This window comes from Sus scrofa, chromosome 1 (assembly GCF_054392235.1).
Source record: "Sus scrofa isolate SSC_HxYL_T2T_F1_AM1 chromosome 1, Sscrofa_HxYL_maternal_Yorkshire_Landrace_v2.0, whole genome shotgun sequence".
Taxonomy (NCBI): Eukaryota; Metazoa; Chordata; class Mammalia; order Artiodactyla; family Suidae; genus Sus; species Sus scrofa.
Genome location: NC_139383.1, coordinates 263,097,766 through 263,111,838, shown reverse-complemented (window position 1 = coordinate 263,111,838; position 14,073 = coordinate 263,097,766). Strand labels below are relative to the sequence as shown.

At 43.2% G+C, this 14,073-nt stretch overlaps 1 protein-coding gene across 8 annotated transcripts in view; it reads left to right on the top strand.

Annotated features, from left to right (window-relative positions):
* ECPAS (Ecm29 proteasome adaptor and scaffold) overlaps window positions 1-14,073 on the top strand; it is a 103,243-nt gene that overhangs the window by 70,097 nt on the left and 19,073 nt on the right. For all 8 annotated transcript variants that reach the window (XM_084991899.1, XM_021067464.2, XM_021067473.2 and 5 more), the window contains 11 exons: window positions 1,034-1,157; window positions 2,789-2,934; window positions 3,616-3,670; window positions 4,971-5,085; window positions 6,371-6,439; window positions 7,600-7,717; window positions 8,001-8,168; window positions 10,619-10,698; window positions 11,192-11,297; window positions 12,253-12,300; window positions 13,421-13,542. In XM_084991899.1, the coding sequence (XP_084848025.1) occupies window positions 1,034-1,157; window positions 2,789-2,934; window positions 3,616-3,670; window positions 4,971-5,085; window positions 6,371-6,439; window positions 7,600-7,717; window positions 8,001-8,168; window positions 10,619-10,698; window positions 11,192-11,297; window positions 12,253-12,300; window positions 13,421-13,542 (1,151 nt within the window). The remainder of the gene's footprint in view (window positions 1-1,033; window positions 1,158-2,788; window positions 2,935-3,615; window positions 3,671-4,970; window positions 5,086-6,370; window positions 6,440-7,599; window positions 7,718-8,000; window positions 8,169-10,618; window positions 10,699-11,191; window positions 11,298-12,252; window positions 12,301-13,420; window positions 13,543-14,073) is intronic.

The window sequence follows — 14,073 nt, the reverse complement described above, 5'->3', positions numbered from 1 at the left end:
ATAATTGTGAAACGTGTCGGAATTTCTAAATCTGGAGTTCTGTTGTGGCTTAGTGGTAATGAATCTGGCTAGTATCCATGAAGATACGGGTTGATCTCTGGCCCTGCTCAGTGGGTTAAGGATCTGGCATTGCAATGAACTGCTGTGTAAGTCGCAGACGTGGCTCAGATTCTGCATTGTTGTGGCTGTGGTGTAGGCTGGCAGCTGCAGCTCCTATTCGACTCCTAGCCTGGGAATATCCCTATGCCACAAGTATGCCCCTAAAAAAAAAAAAAAAAGTTCTAAATCTGATTTTTAAACATTTGAGTGTATATTTGAGAATTCTGTTAACTTTTGATTTTTAAAACAATTTCAAATTTGTAAGCATAATGTAAAGAACTTCTGTTAACCCTTTGTCTATATTTACCAAATTTTAGCCTTTAACATGTTTGCTTTATCATTCCTTGTTTTTTTCCTGACCCATTTGAGGGTAACTTGCAGATAGGTATCATGTAATTTAAGAGTGCAAAGAGGAGGTGTTAATAAACGAGAATGCCTGCTGTTACTGTCCAGTTACTAGCAGTCAGATGTCTACTAGAAGCTTCATGTGCCTTAACTTCGCTTAATCCTTGTGGCCTGATGAGGTGTGTGATGGTGTTATTTATGCTCATGTTACCCGTGAAGAAGTTGAGGCTCAGAATTTAAATAAGGGTATGTAACTGGAGGGAGACAGAATTTCTACCGAGGTCTGTGTGCTTCTCCTCTAAGTAAATGGTTCCATTCTTCCAAAGATTGAAAAGCACCGCCTAGTGGTTTTCTCCTGATGGAGGAGCAAGCAACATGGACTTGGGAGAAGAACCCTCAGGTCATTCTTGTGTTCTCCGTTCTCTTAGCCTGTTTCATTTTCCAACTATCCAGTTCGCTGAGAGAGTTTCAGGCAAAAGAGCGAAAACAAAGCACGCTGAGAGTCAAGATGGTCAACGGCCTTTTCTTGGAAATGGATGTTTTCGAGAAATGTTCTCTCTGACTCCTGGTTTTTTCTCCTTCATTGCAGGCCAAGCAGATAGAACTTCAGTTCACTATCGGCGAAGCCATTACCAGCGCTGCGATAGGAACCAGCTCCGTGGCCGCCCGGGATGCTTGGCTGGTGACTGAGGAAGAATATACCCCCCCTGCTGGTACCATGTAGTCAGCTAATTGGTTTATAACCCCTAGTAACTCTCTTCTGTTCTTGTGATCACCTTTGAAGCAAAAAATGTATATGTTCAATTTGAACTCTCCCTCCCAATATTTATATATGTTTTATCAAATAGTTGGTTAAAGGAGACCGTGTGCAAAATGAACAAGAACTGTTGGCTAGTGCTTTAGCAAGCAGGCAGGGGAGTGAGCTGTCGATTACCTCAGACCTGGGCTCTTTTCATGAGCACTGGTGCATTTGGCCAGTGCCAGAGGTCAGGGCATAGCAGTTCCAAGTTTTGTGTCCCCTAGCACTTCATCGCATAGTGAAGGTCTTGCTGCAGGTGCCTCTGGGCTGAGTCACTCTGGGTGTTCGTGATTGCAAGGGCAGGGGCAGGGAGCATGCACTTTCTGACTGTGTTACAGAGACTGTGACGTCACATGTCTCGTATGCCGCTAAACATCCTGCAGTGCATGTGATGGCTCTCCCCAACAGACTGTCCTCCCCCAAATGTCAGTAGTGCTGAGGTTGAGGAAGTCTGAAGGGACACAGGACAGGAGAACAATGTTGAGGTAGTTGGAGGAGAAAAGTGAGGTCAATAGAGGTTCGTTTGTGTGTTAGTTTTTATTTTATTTTTAAATTAAATTTTTTTTTTTTTTTGTCTTTTTGTCTTTTTAGGGCTGCTCCCGCGGCATATGGAGATTCCCAGGCTAGGGGTCCAATCGGAGCCGTAGCCACCGGCCTACACCAGAGCCACAGCAACTCGGATCCGAGCCTTGTCTTCGACCTACATCACAGGTCACAGCAACGCCGGATCCTTAAGCCCCTGAGCAAGGCTAGGGATCGAACCTGCAACCTCATGGTTCCTAGTCAGATTCGTTAACCACTGAGCCACGACGGGAACTCTCTGTGTTTTAGTTTTTAGACGGGAGATGGGAAAGATATAGTAGAGAAAGAAAAATTGCCAACACTAGAGAAAATAGGGATAAGTAAAAAAAGGTAGTTTTTTAAAAAAGAGAAGTTTTTTTTTTTTGTCCTTTGTCTCTTGTTGTTGTTGCTATTTCTTGGGCCGCTTCCACGGCATATGGAGGTTCCCAGGCTAGGGGTCGAATCGGAGCTGTAGCCACCGGCCTACGCCAGAGCCACAGCAATGCGGGATCCGAGCCGCGTCTGCAACCTACACCACAGCTCACGGCAACGCCGGATCCTTAACCCACTGAGCAAGGGCAGGGACCGAACCCGCAACCTCATGGTTCCTAGTCGGATTCGTTAACCACTGCGCCATGACGGGAACTCCGAAAAAAAAGAGAAGTTTTAGATTCAGAGCAAAATTTAGAGAAAAGTACAGAGGTTTCCCACACCCCCTGCCCCTACACATGCATAGCCTCCCCCATTATGTCAGTAATTTTTCATTCTAGGGAACTAAAGTTATCTGAGGACCTTAGAGAGGTTATTTAGTTTATGCCAGGTTCTGAAATGAGTATCAGGTCCATCAGCAATTTATTTAAACATTTAGATCTTAATATGTTGTGGGATTGTTGCATTGAGTAAATGTTGATTAAAATTTATTTTTTTCATGAAGTTCTATTCAATTGTTTTAATTGCTTATCATCATTCTTTGTTTTCCTCTAGGAGCCAAAGTTAATGATGTGGTCCCCTGGGTGTTAGATGTGATTTTAAATAAGCATATCACCAGCCCCAACCCACATGTGAGACAAGCAGCCTGCATCTGGCTCCTTTCCCTTGTAAGGAAGCTAAGTGCCCATAAAGAAGTGAAGGTAAGCCATATTCTAAAGGTGACCCAGCTTTATTGGAACCTGTTTATGAAATATTTATAATTGAAAGGAAGGAAAGTATATGAGGGCCATTATCCAGTAATGCATTTATCTTCTGTCCTTTTAGGGCCACACCCGTGGCATATGGAGGTTCCCTGTCTAGGGAGAGGTCTAATCAGATCTGTAGCTGCCAGCTTACGCCAGAGCCAAAGCCACGCCAGATCCGAGCCATGTCTGTGACCTACACCACAGCTTATAGCAATGCCAGATCCCTAACCCACTGAGCGAGGCCAGGGATAGAACCTGCAACCTCATGGTTCCTAGTCGGATTCATTTCTGCTGCACCACGCTGGGAAGTCCCAGTAGTGCATATTTCGAAATAAGCTATGCATGAAGGAATGAAGAGTAGCACCTGATAAATATGGGCTGGAAGCCGATTCTTAACTTGAAGATGTAAAGTCAGGAAGTGCTAAGGACAGGGAGGATCAGACTGTGCACATTAGACTGCCTGTAAGCCATACAACCTTTAGGTAAATTGGCCACGTTCAAAGATGAGAGCACGGCAGGGTTTGTGACAGCCTTGGGTTGTAAGACTGCAGATATTGTGTTCCCTGACAGCCAGATTCTTATTCCTGCAAGGAAGTAGTGCTTCAGTGTTCTTAAATGCCTTTTTTCTTCTTTCAGTCTCATCTTAAAGAAATTCAGAGTGCATTTGTTTCTGTTTTGTCAGAGAATGATGGTAAGTAATTGGTAAATAATTGATTTGCTAACCTCTCTAGACTTGCATTTTTTTAATCTTAAAAAAAAGCATTTTATTGGCATATAGTTGACATATAATGTGTTAATTTCAGGTGTACAGAAGAGTGAATCAGTTTTACATATACATTATACATATATCCATTCTTTTTTGAATTATTTTCCCATGTAGGTTGTTATAGAACATTGAGTAGATTTCCCTGTGCTATACAGTAGGTCCTTGTGAGTTATCTGTTTTATGTATATCAGTGTTTATATGTTAATCCCAAACTCCTAATTTGTCTCTTCTCCCCACGTTTCCCCTTTGGTAACCATAAGTTTGATTTCAAAATCTGTGAGTCAGTTTCTGTTTTGTAGATGCATTCATTTAGACTTGTATTTTATTTTATTTAATTAATTAATTTTTTCTAGGACCACACCTGCAGCAGATGGTGGTTCCCAGGCTTGGAGTCCAATCGGAGCTACAGCTGCTGGCCTATACCGCAGCCACAGCAACATCAGATCCGAGCCACATCTGCAACCTACACTGCAGCTCACGGCAATGCCTGATCCTTAACTCACTGAACGAGGCCAGGGATCAAACCCACAACCTCATGGTTCCTAGTTGGATTCGTTTCTGTGCCACAACGAGAACTCCCTAGACTTGTATTTTAAATTTTGAAAAATCTTAATTAATGAACATAAAAGAAGGCTATGGAAAATTCAGTTCTTATGTATTTGTTATTTAGATCATTCATTAGATCAGTTTTCCATTTAAAAGTGGAGCTGAGGCCTTCTTTAACAGCAGTGTTTCTACCAAATAATAGCTTTCTTCTGCTTCTCATTCCTTTCCTTGTGATTGAAGCCAGTGAAAATATATGTGTTATTTAAATAGTAGATTTGTTTTATAAGTTGTTTTAAACATGTGATCTGATATTGACTTTTCATTTTAAAAAATTGCGCATGGGTGTCCTGAGATCCTGTGATTACCCCTCACGTGTGTGACTGGCATCTGTGGGTCCTCTGTCGCTGTGCATTGCACGCTAAGGCCCAGCGGGGTTGACTTGGTTTGTGAGCTGGATCTTTTGTGAACGTAGTTCTCATTTACAGAGACTTGCTGGTGTCATGTCCACTGAAATGACTTAGTATGTTAACAAAACAGGCAGGTTGAAGATGTTTTTGTACCTTTAATTTGATAACATTTTGGGTTAATGTTACAAGTTTAATTTTTTTTTTTTTTCCACTTGATGGCCAGTGGACAGATTTTTCTTAAAGGAGTATTGTTTTGTCTGACTTTTCTGTAGAACTTAGCCAAGATGTTGCCTCAAAAGGCCTTGGGTTGGTGTATGAACTGGGCAATGAACAAGATCAACAGGAATTGGTTTCTACTCTTGTAGAAACACTGATGACTGGCAAAAGGTACGGTGAATTGGAAAATTTCAGATTTGAGCACACGGGCTGGTTTTGCACATACCGAGAATGTACAGTGGAAGAAGGAGAGTTAAGCTTTTGATTTTCCTGTTTATTAAGTCTTTTCTACATTGCAAGTCATTGATTGCTATGCTGTGGATAGCAGTTTAATTATCTCATGTATACTGTTTAGAAAGTACACTAAATTACTGCTTCAAAAAAAAACATGCCAGTAGGTCAGGTTTTGCAAATGAAATGATTTCGGGATAGGCAAGGCATTGGATTACGGAAATACCATAATTACTGTTGGCTAATTGGAAGTGAAGACATGGAGAGGGAGCTTGTGTGTCGTGCACAGTCTGACGTGCGTAGAGGACCAGAGGGGCAGTCATCCTCGTGATTGGTTGCTGCCTTATGTTACCTTCCTTGTAGGAGGGGTGGTTCTTAATGTGCAACTGCATTTAATCCAGTGTAACTTTGTATGGGATGTTTTTACATCTACTTGTCCTCCCTAGACTTCATTTTACAAAATTCACAGACTGATAGAGTTGCCGAAATATTGGCTGCCTCTCTGTGTACACGAATGCCAAATAGAAATGCAGAGACAGAGTTGGAGGCAACAGAAAAAGTAGCTTTAATTGCCAGGCACAGAGGGGAACACAGCAGGCTAGTGCCTCAGGGACTGTGCCCCTGCCTCGGAGGGGGTAGTGAGGAATCTTGTGGTGTTTGAGGAGCGGGGCTCAGCAGCTCATGGACATTTTCCTGATGGGTGGGTGGTGAGGTAACTGGGAGTCAGCATCCTCAACCCTCTGGTTCCGACTGGTCTGGGGTCCACAGGCCTGTGGGCAGCATCCAGCCAACCTCTTCCACCTGGTGGAGGCTTTAGCACCTGCAAAACAGCTTCAGGGACATGGCTTAGGATATGATGTATAGTCTTTGTAGAACTGAAGGTCGTTGACTTTGCTGAATGGCTGAATTATTACTGTTTTCTTTTTTCTCTGTATTTTTTTTTTTCTTTTTTTCCACTTCTCTGATTAAATTGGTTCTTTGACTAAAGTTTTCCTGTAGGTAAAAAGGCAGGTGGAACACTGAGTCGGGGGGCCCACCCTGGGAAGGCCTCACAGGGTCCTGCTCGGTTACAACAGGAAGGGTTAGTTGACTTTTACCTCGTGCACACCGTAGATTCTTGATAGGGAATTTGATTTTTATCAGTTTATAGATGAAATGTGTGCAGTCCTTGAATGGTGGTATGAAAAGTTTGAGGCTAATTTAAATGCTCGTTGTTTTCATTTAGAGCTAAACATGAAGTTTCTGGAGAGACAGTGGTGTTTCAAGGGGGAAGCCTCGGCAAAACCCCTGATGGGTAAGTGGGCCACATCCGCCACTCAGTCCCTGGAGACACTGTCCGTCCGGCGAAGAGAGCGCTCCCTGAGTTGATGTCCACCCTTGTGGGAAGCGTTGTGCGTCAGTGGGAGAAGACGTCAATGAAAGAGCCTGGCGTTCCTGGGAAGCAGACTGAGAAGGAGCTCTGAGTGCTGGAAGTTTATCGAAGGGTCCCACAGGGCAGTCACCCCAGGGGAATGAGAAGGCAGGACAGGGCTGGTGGCCAAGGAGGGGCTGAGCTGCTGCCCATGCTTTCGAGATCCTGACCTGTCAGGAGGGAGGCCCTGCTCTGTGTTCCCTCCTCAGGCCATTTCACGCCCTCACTGACTAGCCCTTGGCGGTGGGCTACTCTGGGGGAGGACCTGACCTTGGCCTGAGGGCAGTTTTGTCAACTACCAGCCAGCGGGTCCTCAGAGAAGAATCGACACCTACTGAGTTTTTGGGGAGGCAGCTCTTAATGGCACTTTGGAGTCCACCAACTTGGCATTTCAAGTTCGTTCCTCTCTGTTACCGTTATTCCATTGTGATCGTACTGCGCCCTTCTTCTGAAGTGCCTCAGGTCCAGCAGCAGCTTGCTGGGCCTTGCTGGGGCGTCCGCAGAGCCCTGCCTCAGGGCATCTCGCCGTAGCTCCGTGTTTTCACATCCACGATGTTTAGCTTCACTGACCCCCTCTCTAGACTCCTTCTGAGTTTTAAAAAGTGCTTACTTTTCACAAGATAATGCAAATGATCAGGTATTTGAGCAACATTATTTATTCAGAAGGAAGTTAACAGGACCCAAAGAAGTTGTTATCAAGATTGGGATGCTCCAGCTTAGAAAAGATGCAGGGAAGACAGAAGTTGTCTTTTCTGAGGATCCTGAGAGGGCTTTGTGCACAGGTACCGAAGAGTTAACGCCACCTCTCGGGGTGATGAGGGCTGCTTAGATCATTTGCCAGCCATTGCTGATCGCTGAACTAGGCCACTTCTTGTATTTTCCTCACCCTCGTTCTCTACCTCTGTGGTAATGAGATAACTTAGTATTAGAAATTTATTGCAAACATAATTTTAAAATGTCCTAGTAACATTCGCAATGTAATTTTTATAAGTTGGGAGGTGAAGAAATACATTACTTCATACTTTCTGTTTTTTGTTTTCAAGCCAGGGCCTCTCTACGTACAAGGAGCTTTGTTCTCTGGCAAGTGATCTTAGTCAGCCAGATCTAGTCTATAAATTTATGAATCTAGCCAACCATCATGCAATGTGGAACTCTCGGAAGGTAAGGTGCTGTTGCTGGATGATTTATTTTTTCCTTCCTCTCAGTTAAACCTGCTGCATTGGTAGACAGTGACAATTGATATGCGGTGTGTTTTGTAGAAGTCTGTGATTAGAGCGATCTGGACCACTACATAGCTGCTGTTATTGATGGGTGAAGCTGGACACCCAATAAATCAAACGCTATTCAGGGACAAGGCTGGGAGGGAGAATTTTGTGATATTTAATATGTTACTGTTTTACTGGAGCAGGTGTATCTGAGCCACTTCATCTTATTATTATTTCAGGGTGCTGCTTTTGGTTTTAATGTAATTGCTACCAGAGCGGGAGAACAACTGGCTCCTTTCCTGCCTCAACTAGTTCCTCGTCTTTATCGTTATCAGTTTGATCCCAACCTTGGTATTCGACAGGCCATGACAAGTATTTGGAATGCACTGGTCACTGACAAATCAATGGCAAGTATCTGTGAACCCTGTTTGTCTGAGATGACACACGTGATGTAAGCCCATCCTCATCTTCCTTTCTACTCTGTGTGCTTTTTTGGTCAAACAAATGGATCCCTTGCTTCCATCTTTCAAGGTACTCATGGCAACATTTTTTGAAAGCTCAAAAATGAAACAATCTAAATATCCATTGTGTGGATGGTTAAGGAAATGGCAGTGTATCCACACAAATGGATATCCACACAAATAGTCCGTAGTTACTGCCGATACATGGAGAACAGCCATGGGTCCTGCCTTCAAGGAGCTCACTTAGTTGAGGGGTTAGATAAGGAAGCAGGCAATTATCCTATATGGTTTTCTCCCATCTGGCTGCCTCTCATATTCTCTTCCACTTTTAGATATTACGATTTCTTAGGGCTTGCCTCTGAGTATCTTTTACCCTCTTCACATTCCCTTTTTAGGTGAACTCATCTGTTGCAAGGCTTGTAAGTGTCATCTAGACGGTGATGCTTCCCAGTCGTATACTTCTGGCCCAGGCACAGCTGGTACTCCTGACTTGCCTTTCTCACTGCCTGCCTGACATTGTCACCTGGATGTTGTTTCAGGATACCTTAGACTTAACACGTCCAGAACAGGACTTAAAAAAAATATCCTCTCGGAGTTCCCGTCGTGGCGCAGTGGTTAACGAATCCGACTAGGAACCATGAGGTTGTGGGTTCGGTCCCTGCCCTTGCTCAGTGGGTTAAGGATCCGGCGTTGCCGTGAGCTGTGGTGTAGGTTGCAGACACGGCTCGGATCCCGCGTTGCTGTGGCTCTGGCGTAGGCCGGTGGCTACAGCTCCGATTGGACCCCTAGCCTGGGAACCTCCATATGCCGCGGGAGCGGCCCTAGAAATAGCAACAACAACAACGACAAAAGACCAAAAAAAAAAAAAAAAAAAAAAAAAAAATACCCTCTCCCTCCCTTCTCCTCCACATGCAGCCGTTTATCCAAGCCAGGAAGCTGGGTGTCAGCCTTGATTATTGTCTCTTATCCCCACCCTCGACTGAATCCAGTAACAAATTCTGTTGATTCTGCTTCCAAAGTATTTCTTTTTTTTGGCCGTGCCCATGGCATGTGGAAGTTCGTGAGCCAGGGATCAAACCTGTGCCACAGCAGTGACCCGAGCCGCTGCAGTGACAATGCGTAGACTTAATCTGCTGCACCATGAGAGAACTCCTCCAAAGTATTTCTTGAATTCACTCCCTTTTTTCCTAATTCTTCCCCGATGAACAGGAAGGTTGTCATCTTTCCCCTCTCTTTGCCCGCCTCCATTTAATTACCAGCAGCGAAAGTGATTTTTAAAAATGCAAATTGGGTTGCATTTTGGGTTAAAATCCTTGAGTGGCATCCTCGTTCACTTTAAATAAACCCCATGACCCTTCCCATGGCTCTCCACCCCTGAGCATTGCATGACATGGATTTTTCTTCTCTCTCCGGTCTGATGTTGGTAGGCACTGGAGGGGTCGGTGAGTCTTTTTTGCTCCAGGAGAGTACTTGGTGCCAATGGGGCAGCCGAGATCTAATCGGCCGGTTGGCATCAGAGACCCAGGTTCAGGGCCCGGGCCTAGGCTCTGGAGATGTGAATGGAAGGTAAAGCCACAGGTGTGGATGAGATCACTGGAGATGGGGACATGGAAAGACTTCGGTTACCTAAATCTCAGGGGAGTTAGTCACCCCGCCTTGGTTTTCTTACATATAAGTGAGGATAACAAAGCCTCTGCTGTCCATGAGAGTGGAAAAGCCATAGGTTTTGAAGTTCTTAGGTTCAGCATACAAAGCAAATCAGTGTGTCATTATTTCCAAGTTGATACATATGTATCAAAACGAAAGAGGGTTAGAAGATTAAATTCATCTTCATTCTGAACAGTCAGATACTTCACGTGCCAGACATAGTGCAAGGCACCGGGGATGCAAAGGCAGGTTAAATGAGGTCTCAGTGTGATGGGGCAGGACAGTGACCGTGTCCTCGGGTGTGATGTCCTTAAGAAGGTGCCGTGGAAACCCGGGGCAGAGTAGGCCAGTTCTGTCTGTGAAGGCGATGTCTGACTCGGGTCTCAGGGAGTAGGAGTCAGCCAAACAGGTAGGAGACGGGAGAGGTAGAGGTAGTGAGTGTGTGCCAAGGGACGGCAGTGGGACAGGACGGGAGACCTTGGGAGCTGGGCAGGTCCCAGGAAGGCTTCGCATCCACGCCTGGGTGCTGGGACTTTGTCTCACATGCTGAGGAAAATAAAGGGATCAACTTTGCATTTTAGGATGATCAGGTGAGCAGCCCTTAGCAACTAAATTGGGGAGAGAGTTGTAGCCTGGGATGCCTAGAGAGACGCTTAGGCTATTACTACAGAAACACAGTGCTGTTGAGATGAATCATTTCATTGTTGATGGATATTGAATTTCCATTTTTATCCTTTTGCTCCCATTAGGTGGATAAGTATTTGAAAGAAATTCTTCAGGATTTGGTTAAGAATCTTACCAGCAATATGTGGCGAGTTCGAGAATCCAGGTACCATTTTTGGAAATGTAAGACTAGTCAAATAAAATTGAAATTTTTTCCCTTCAAATTTCCAAGTATCATACTTTGTGTAGTTAAAGAAGTGCAAGCTCACTTGTTAACTTAGACATCAAGATATGTTTATATACTCTCATGACTTTGTAGGGTGGCATTTATTTATACATATACAATGTATGTTTATTCAGTGCCTGCTATGTACTTGGCAGTGAGCTAGGCCCTGGAAGTACACTGGTAAGTAAAAACTGAGTGTTGTCTTAGGGAAGTTGTGTCATAGCCACGGGACGCAGACATTTGATGACTGTAAATGCCGTGTGCCTGTGGTACATCCGAGGCACCAAGCAGGGAGTCATCACCGCTGTCCTGGGGTGAACGGTGAGGATTAGAAGTCTAGGCAGCATCCATACTCTTATTTGATATGAATGTATCATAGTAAAATAGTGAGCTTTCTTAGTCATATATTTGAAACCAAATTGTTTATTTTCAGCTGTTTAGCTCTGAATGATTTATTGAGAGGAAGACCCCTAGATGACATCATTGATAAACTTCCAGAAATTTGGGAAACTCTCTTTAGAGTACAAGATGATATAAAGGTACTATATAAAGAAATCTGCATTTACTTGTAGAATAATATAAACCAGAATTGTTAAAATGTGTTGTATTACGTATCTCAGAATTCAAAGTTCAGACAGTTTTTTTAAAAGACTAGAATCTTCCTCCAAAGTTTCAGTCTTGACGTGTCTGTGAACTGGCAAGTTTAGGTATCTTTAGATCTAAATTAACTTCAAAAAAAAAAAAAGCACCTACTGCCTGATTTTCTTTGAATAGGTATCTTGTGATGCTGTTGATTCGAGACAGAGAAACAGTTTAGAAGTAATCCAAGATAACTTTCCTTTGATCAGTTATTCCCAAATAACATGCATGACCACTTTCTCTGAATTTTGCTTCGGCAGTCTAAATTTTAGATACGTCAGTTTTACCTAAAACGAGGCACTTTGGTTTTTAGCTTTATTCATCAGAGATTTTTTTAAGTCTTTTAGAATCTTCACTTAGCGCTTTATACATTTGCTTTTATATTATGTTTAGTTTTTTATTAATGAATTTATTACATTTATAGTTGTACAATGATTGTCACAATCCAATTTTATAGGATTTCCAACCCACAACCCCAGCGCATGCCCCCACCCCCCAAACTGTCTCCTTTGGAGGCTGTAAGTTCTTCAGAGTCTGTGAGTCAGTATCTGTTCTGCAAAGAAGTTCATTCTCTCCTTCTTTCAGATTCCACAGTTTCTAAACTGTTATACTTAATAGCTATATTTTTATAAGGTCAAACTAGGTTGTATCTAATTTAAAACATTTTAGTAGTATGGCATGGTAACATGTTCCTTAATGGGCATTGAGCCTAATGAAACATAATTTTTTTTACCTGGTAATGAAAGTAGAATTTTTCACTAATTTGTGTAGAGTTGGAAGTAGTTAAATACACATTTTGCAGTAAATGAGAAGGAAATGCTGACTTTTATGACACCATACTTTTCTTATTTTTAGGAATCTGTACGAAAAGCAGCAGAACTAGCTTTGAAAACTCTGAGCAAGGTGAAAACTCTTATCTTATTTTGGGGGTGAAGTGGGACAGGATTCTTTGCGACAGTAATACTAATGACATTTTTTTGTCACATAAAGTGACATTAGTTGCTATGTTAGTGCTTCACTTTATAGCCCACAGTTCTTTTTTTTGGTCTTTTTATGGCTGCACCGATGGCGTATGGAAATTCCCAGGCTAAGGGTTGAATCAGGGCTGCAGCCTCTGGCCCTCACCACAGCAACTCGGGATCCAAGCCTCATCTGCAACCTGCACCACGGCGCATGGCAACGCTGGATCCTTAACCCACTGGGCAAGGCCAGGGTTTAAATCCACATCCTCATGGGTACTAGTTGGGTTCCTTACCGCTGAGCTGCACTGGGAACTCCACAGTCCACTGTTCTTGACAGTGAATGGGAAACTGGTTGCTATTACATTAGGAGACTAGTATTTTTTTAACAAAGTATCTCTGGGCTCTTTGAATGGCAAGTTTTTCTGGGCCTTTATAGAGGGTCTGACTTTCTCTTGATCTTGAAGAGCACATTACATTTAGATCAAGCAACATCTGTGCTCTTTATTGTTGCTGTATGTGTTAATCTGCCTTTCATATTTATGAGGTGGCAGACTTTTTGAAACTAGTTTCCCACTTGAACTTGATTTTGTGATATACCAAGGACTTCTAATGTATTCTAGCTATATAAATCTTGCCATAAATCATGTTGTTAATAAGCAGTAAAATTTTTTTAAAACCAAGTGTTTCTTATTCCGCATTTGTGTTCTTGATCTGTGTCATGCTGCCACCCAAAGTTCTTGCTGCTGCTGATAATAATGGTACCTTACGGCTTCCTGAAAGTGCTTTCTTAAACATTTTCTCATTTCATCTTCAGCTGTTTCCTGTTCCACAACTTAGAAGCCCAAAGCTTAGAAAGTAAAATATATTACCAGCGTTTCTGCTTGGTTGTTGGCAGACAGGAACTCAGTCCCAGATCTCGTTCTTCTTTTTCTCTCTGTGGTCTCGTAGAAAGTAATCATTCAGTCTTCTCTGTGGATATGGGAAAGTGGAAGTGTTGTCAGATGATTGCTTTACTGGGTGTGGGGTCAGTTTCCCTAATTTCCATTCTCTTTGTATGTGAGGTTTGTGTGAAAATGTGTGACCCTGCCAAAGGAGCAGCTGGCCAGAAAACCATTGCTGTCCTTCTGCCTTGCCTTCTGGACAAAGGAATGATGAGTCCTGTGACAGAAGTTCGAGCCCTCAGGTTTGAATCAGCTGATGAAATGAATGTATTAGATTTACTTAGTTATCGGCCATCCAGCAGAAATTGGGTTTCTTGAATGTTAGGTTCTTGAAAGTGAGGAGGAATGAGTTAAGGAGAATCTGTTGCGGTGACCCAAGAGCCTTTGTGGGAAGTTGTGAGTCAGAACAGTTTTTGCAGAGATGTTCTCATTGGAATCTTGCTTTTCCTCTCTGCTTCTGCCTGGAGTAAAGTATGTTATTTTCTTGTCACTGGCCTCTGCCCCCAGCAGTCAAATCTTCCAATTCTGTTATGCTCACTAGTACTTAGTATCTTGCTTGTTGGTTATACCACTGGGTAATATATCACAGATTACTAGATTTAAAAAGAACTATTTAACACCTGCAGCAATGAAGTATTCAGGAAATACACCCTACACATTAAGATATATACAGCTCTTTTTTTTTTGGGGGGGGGGCGCTGCACCTGTGGCGTATGGAAGTTCCCAGGCTAGGGGTCAAAATGGGGCTGTAGCTGCCAGCCTACGCCACAGCA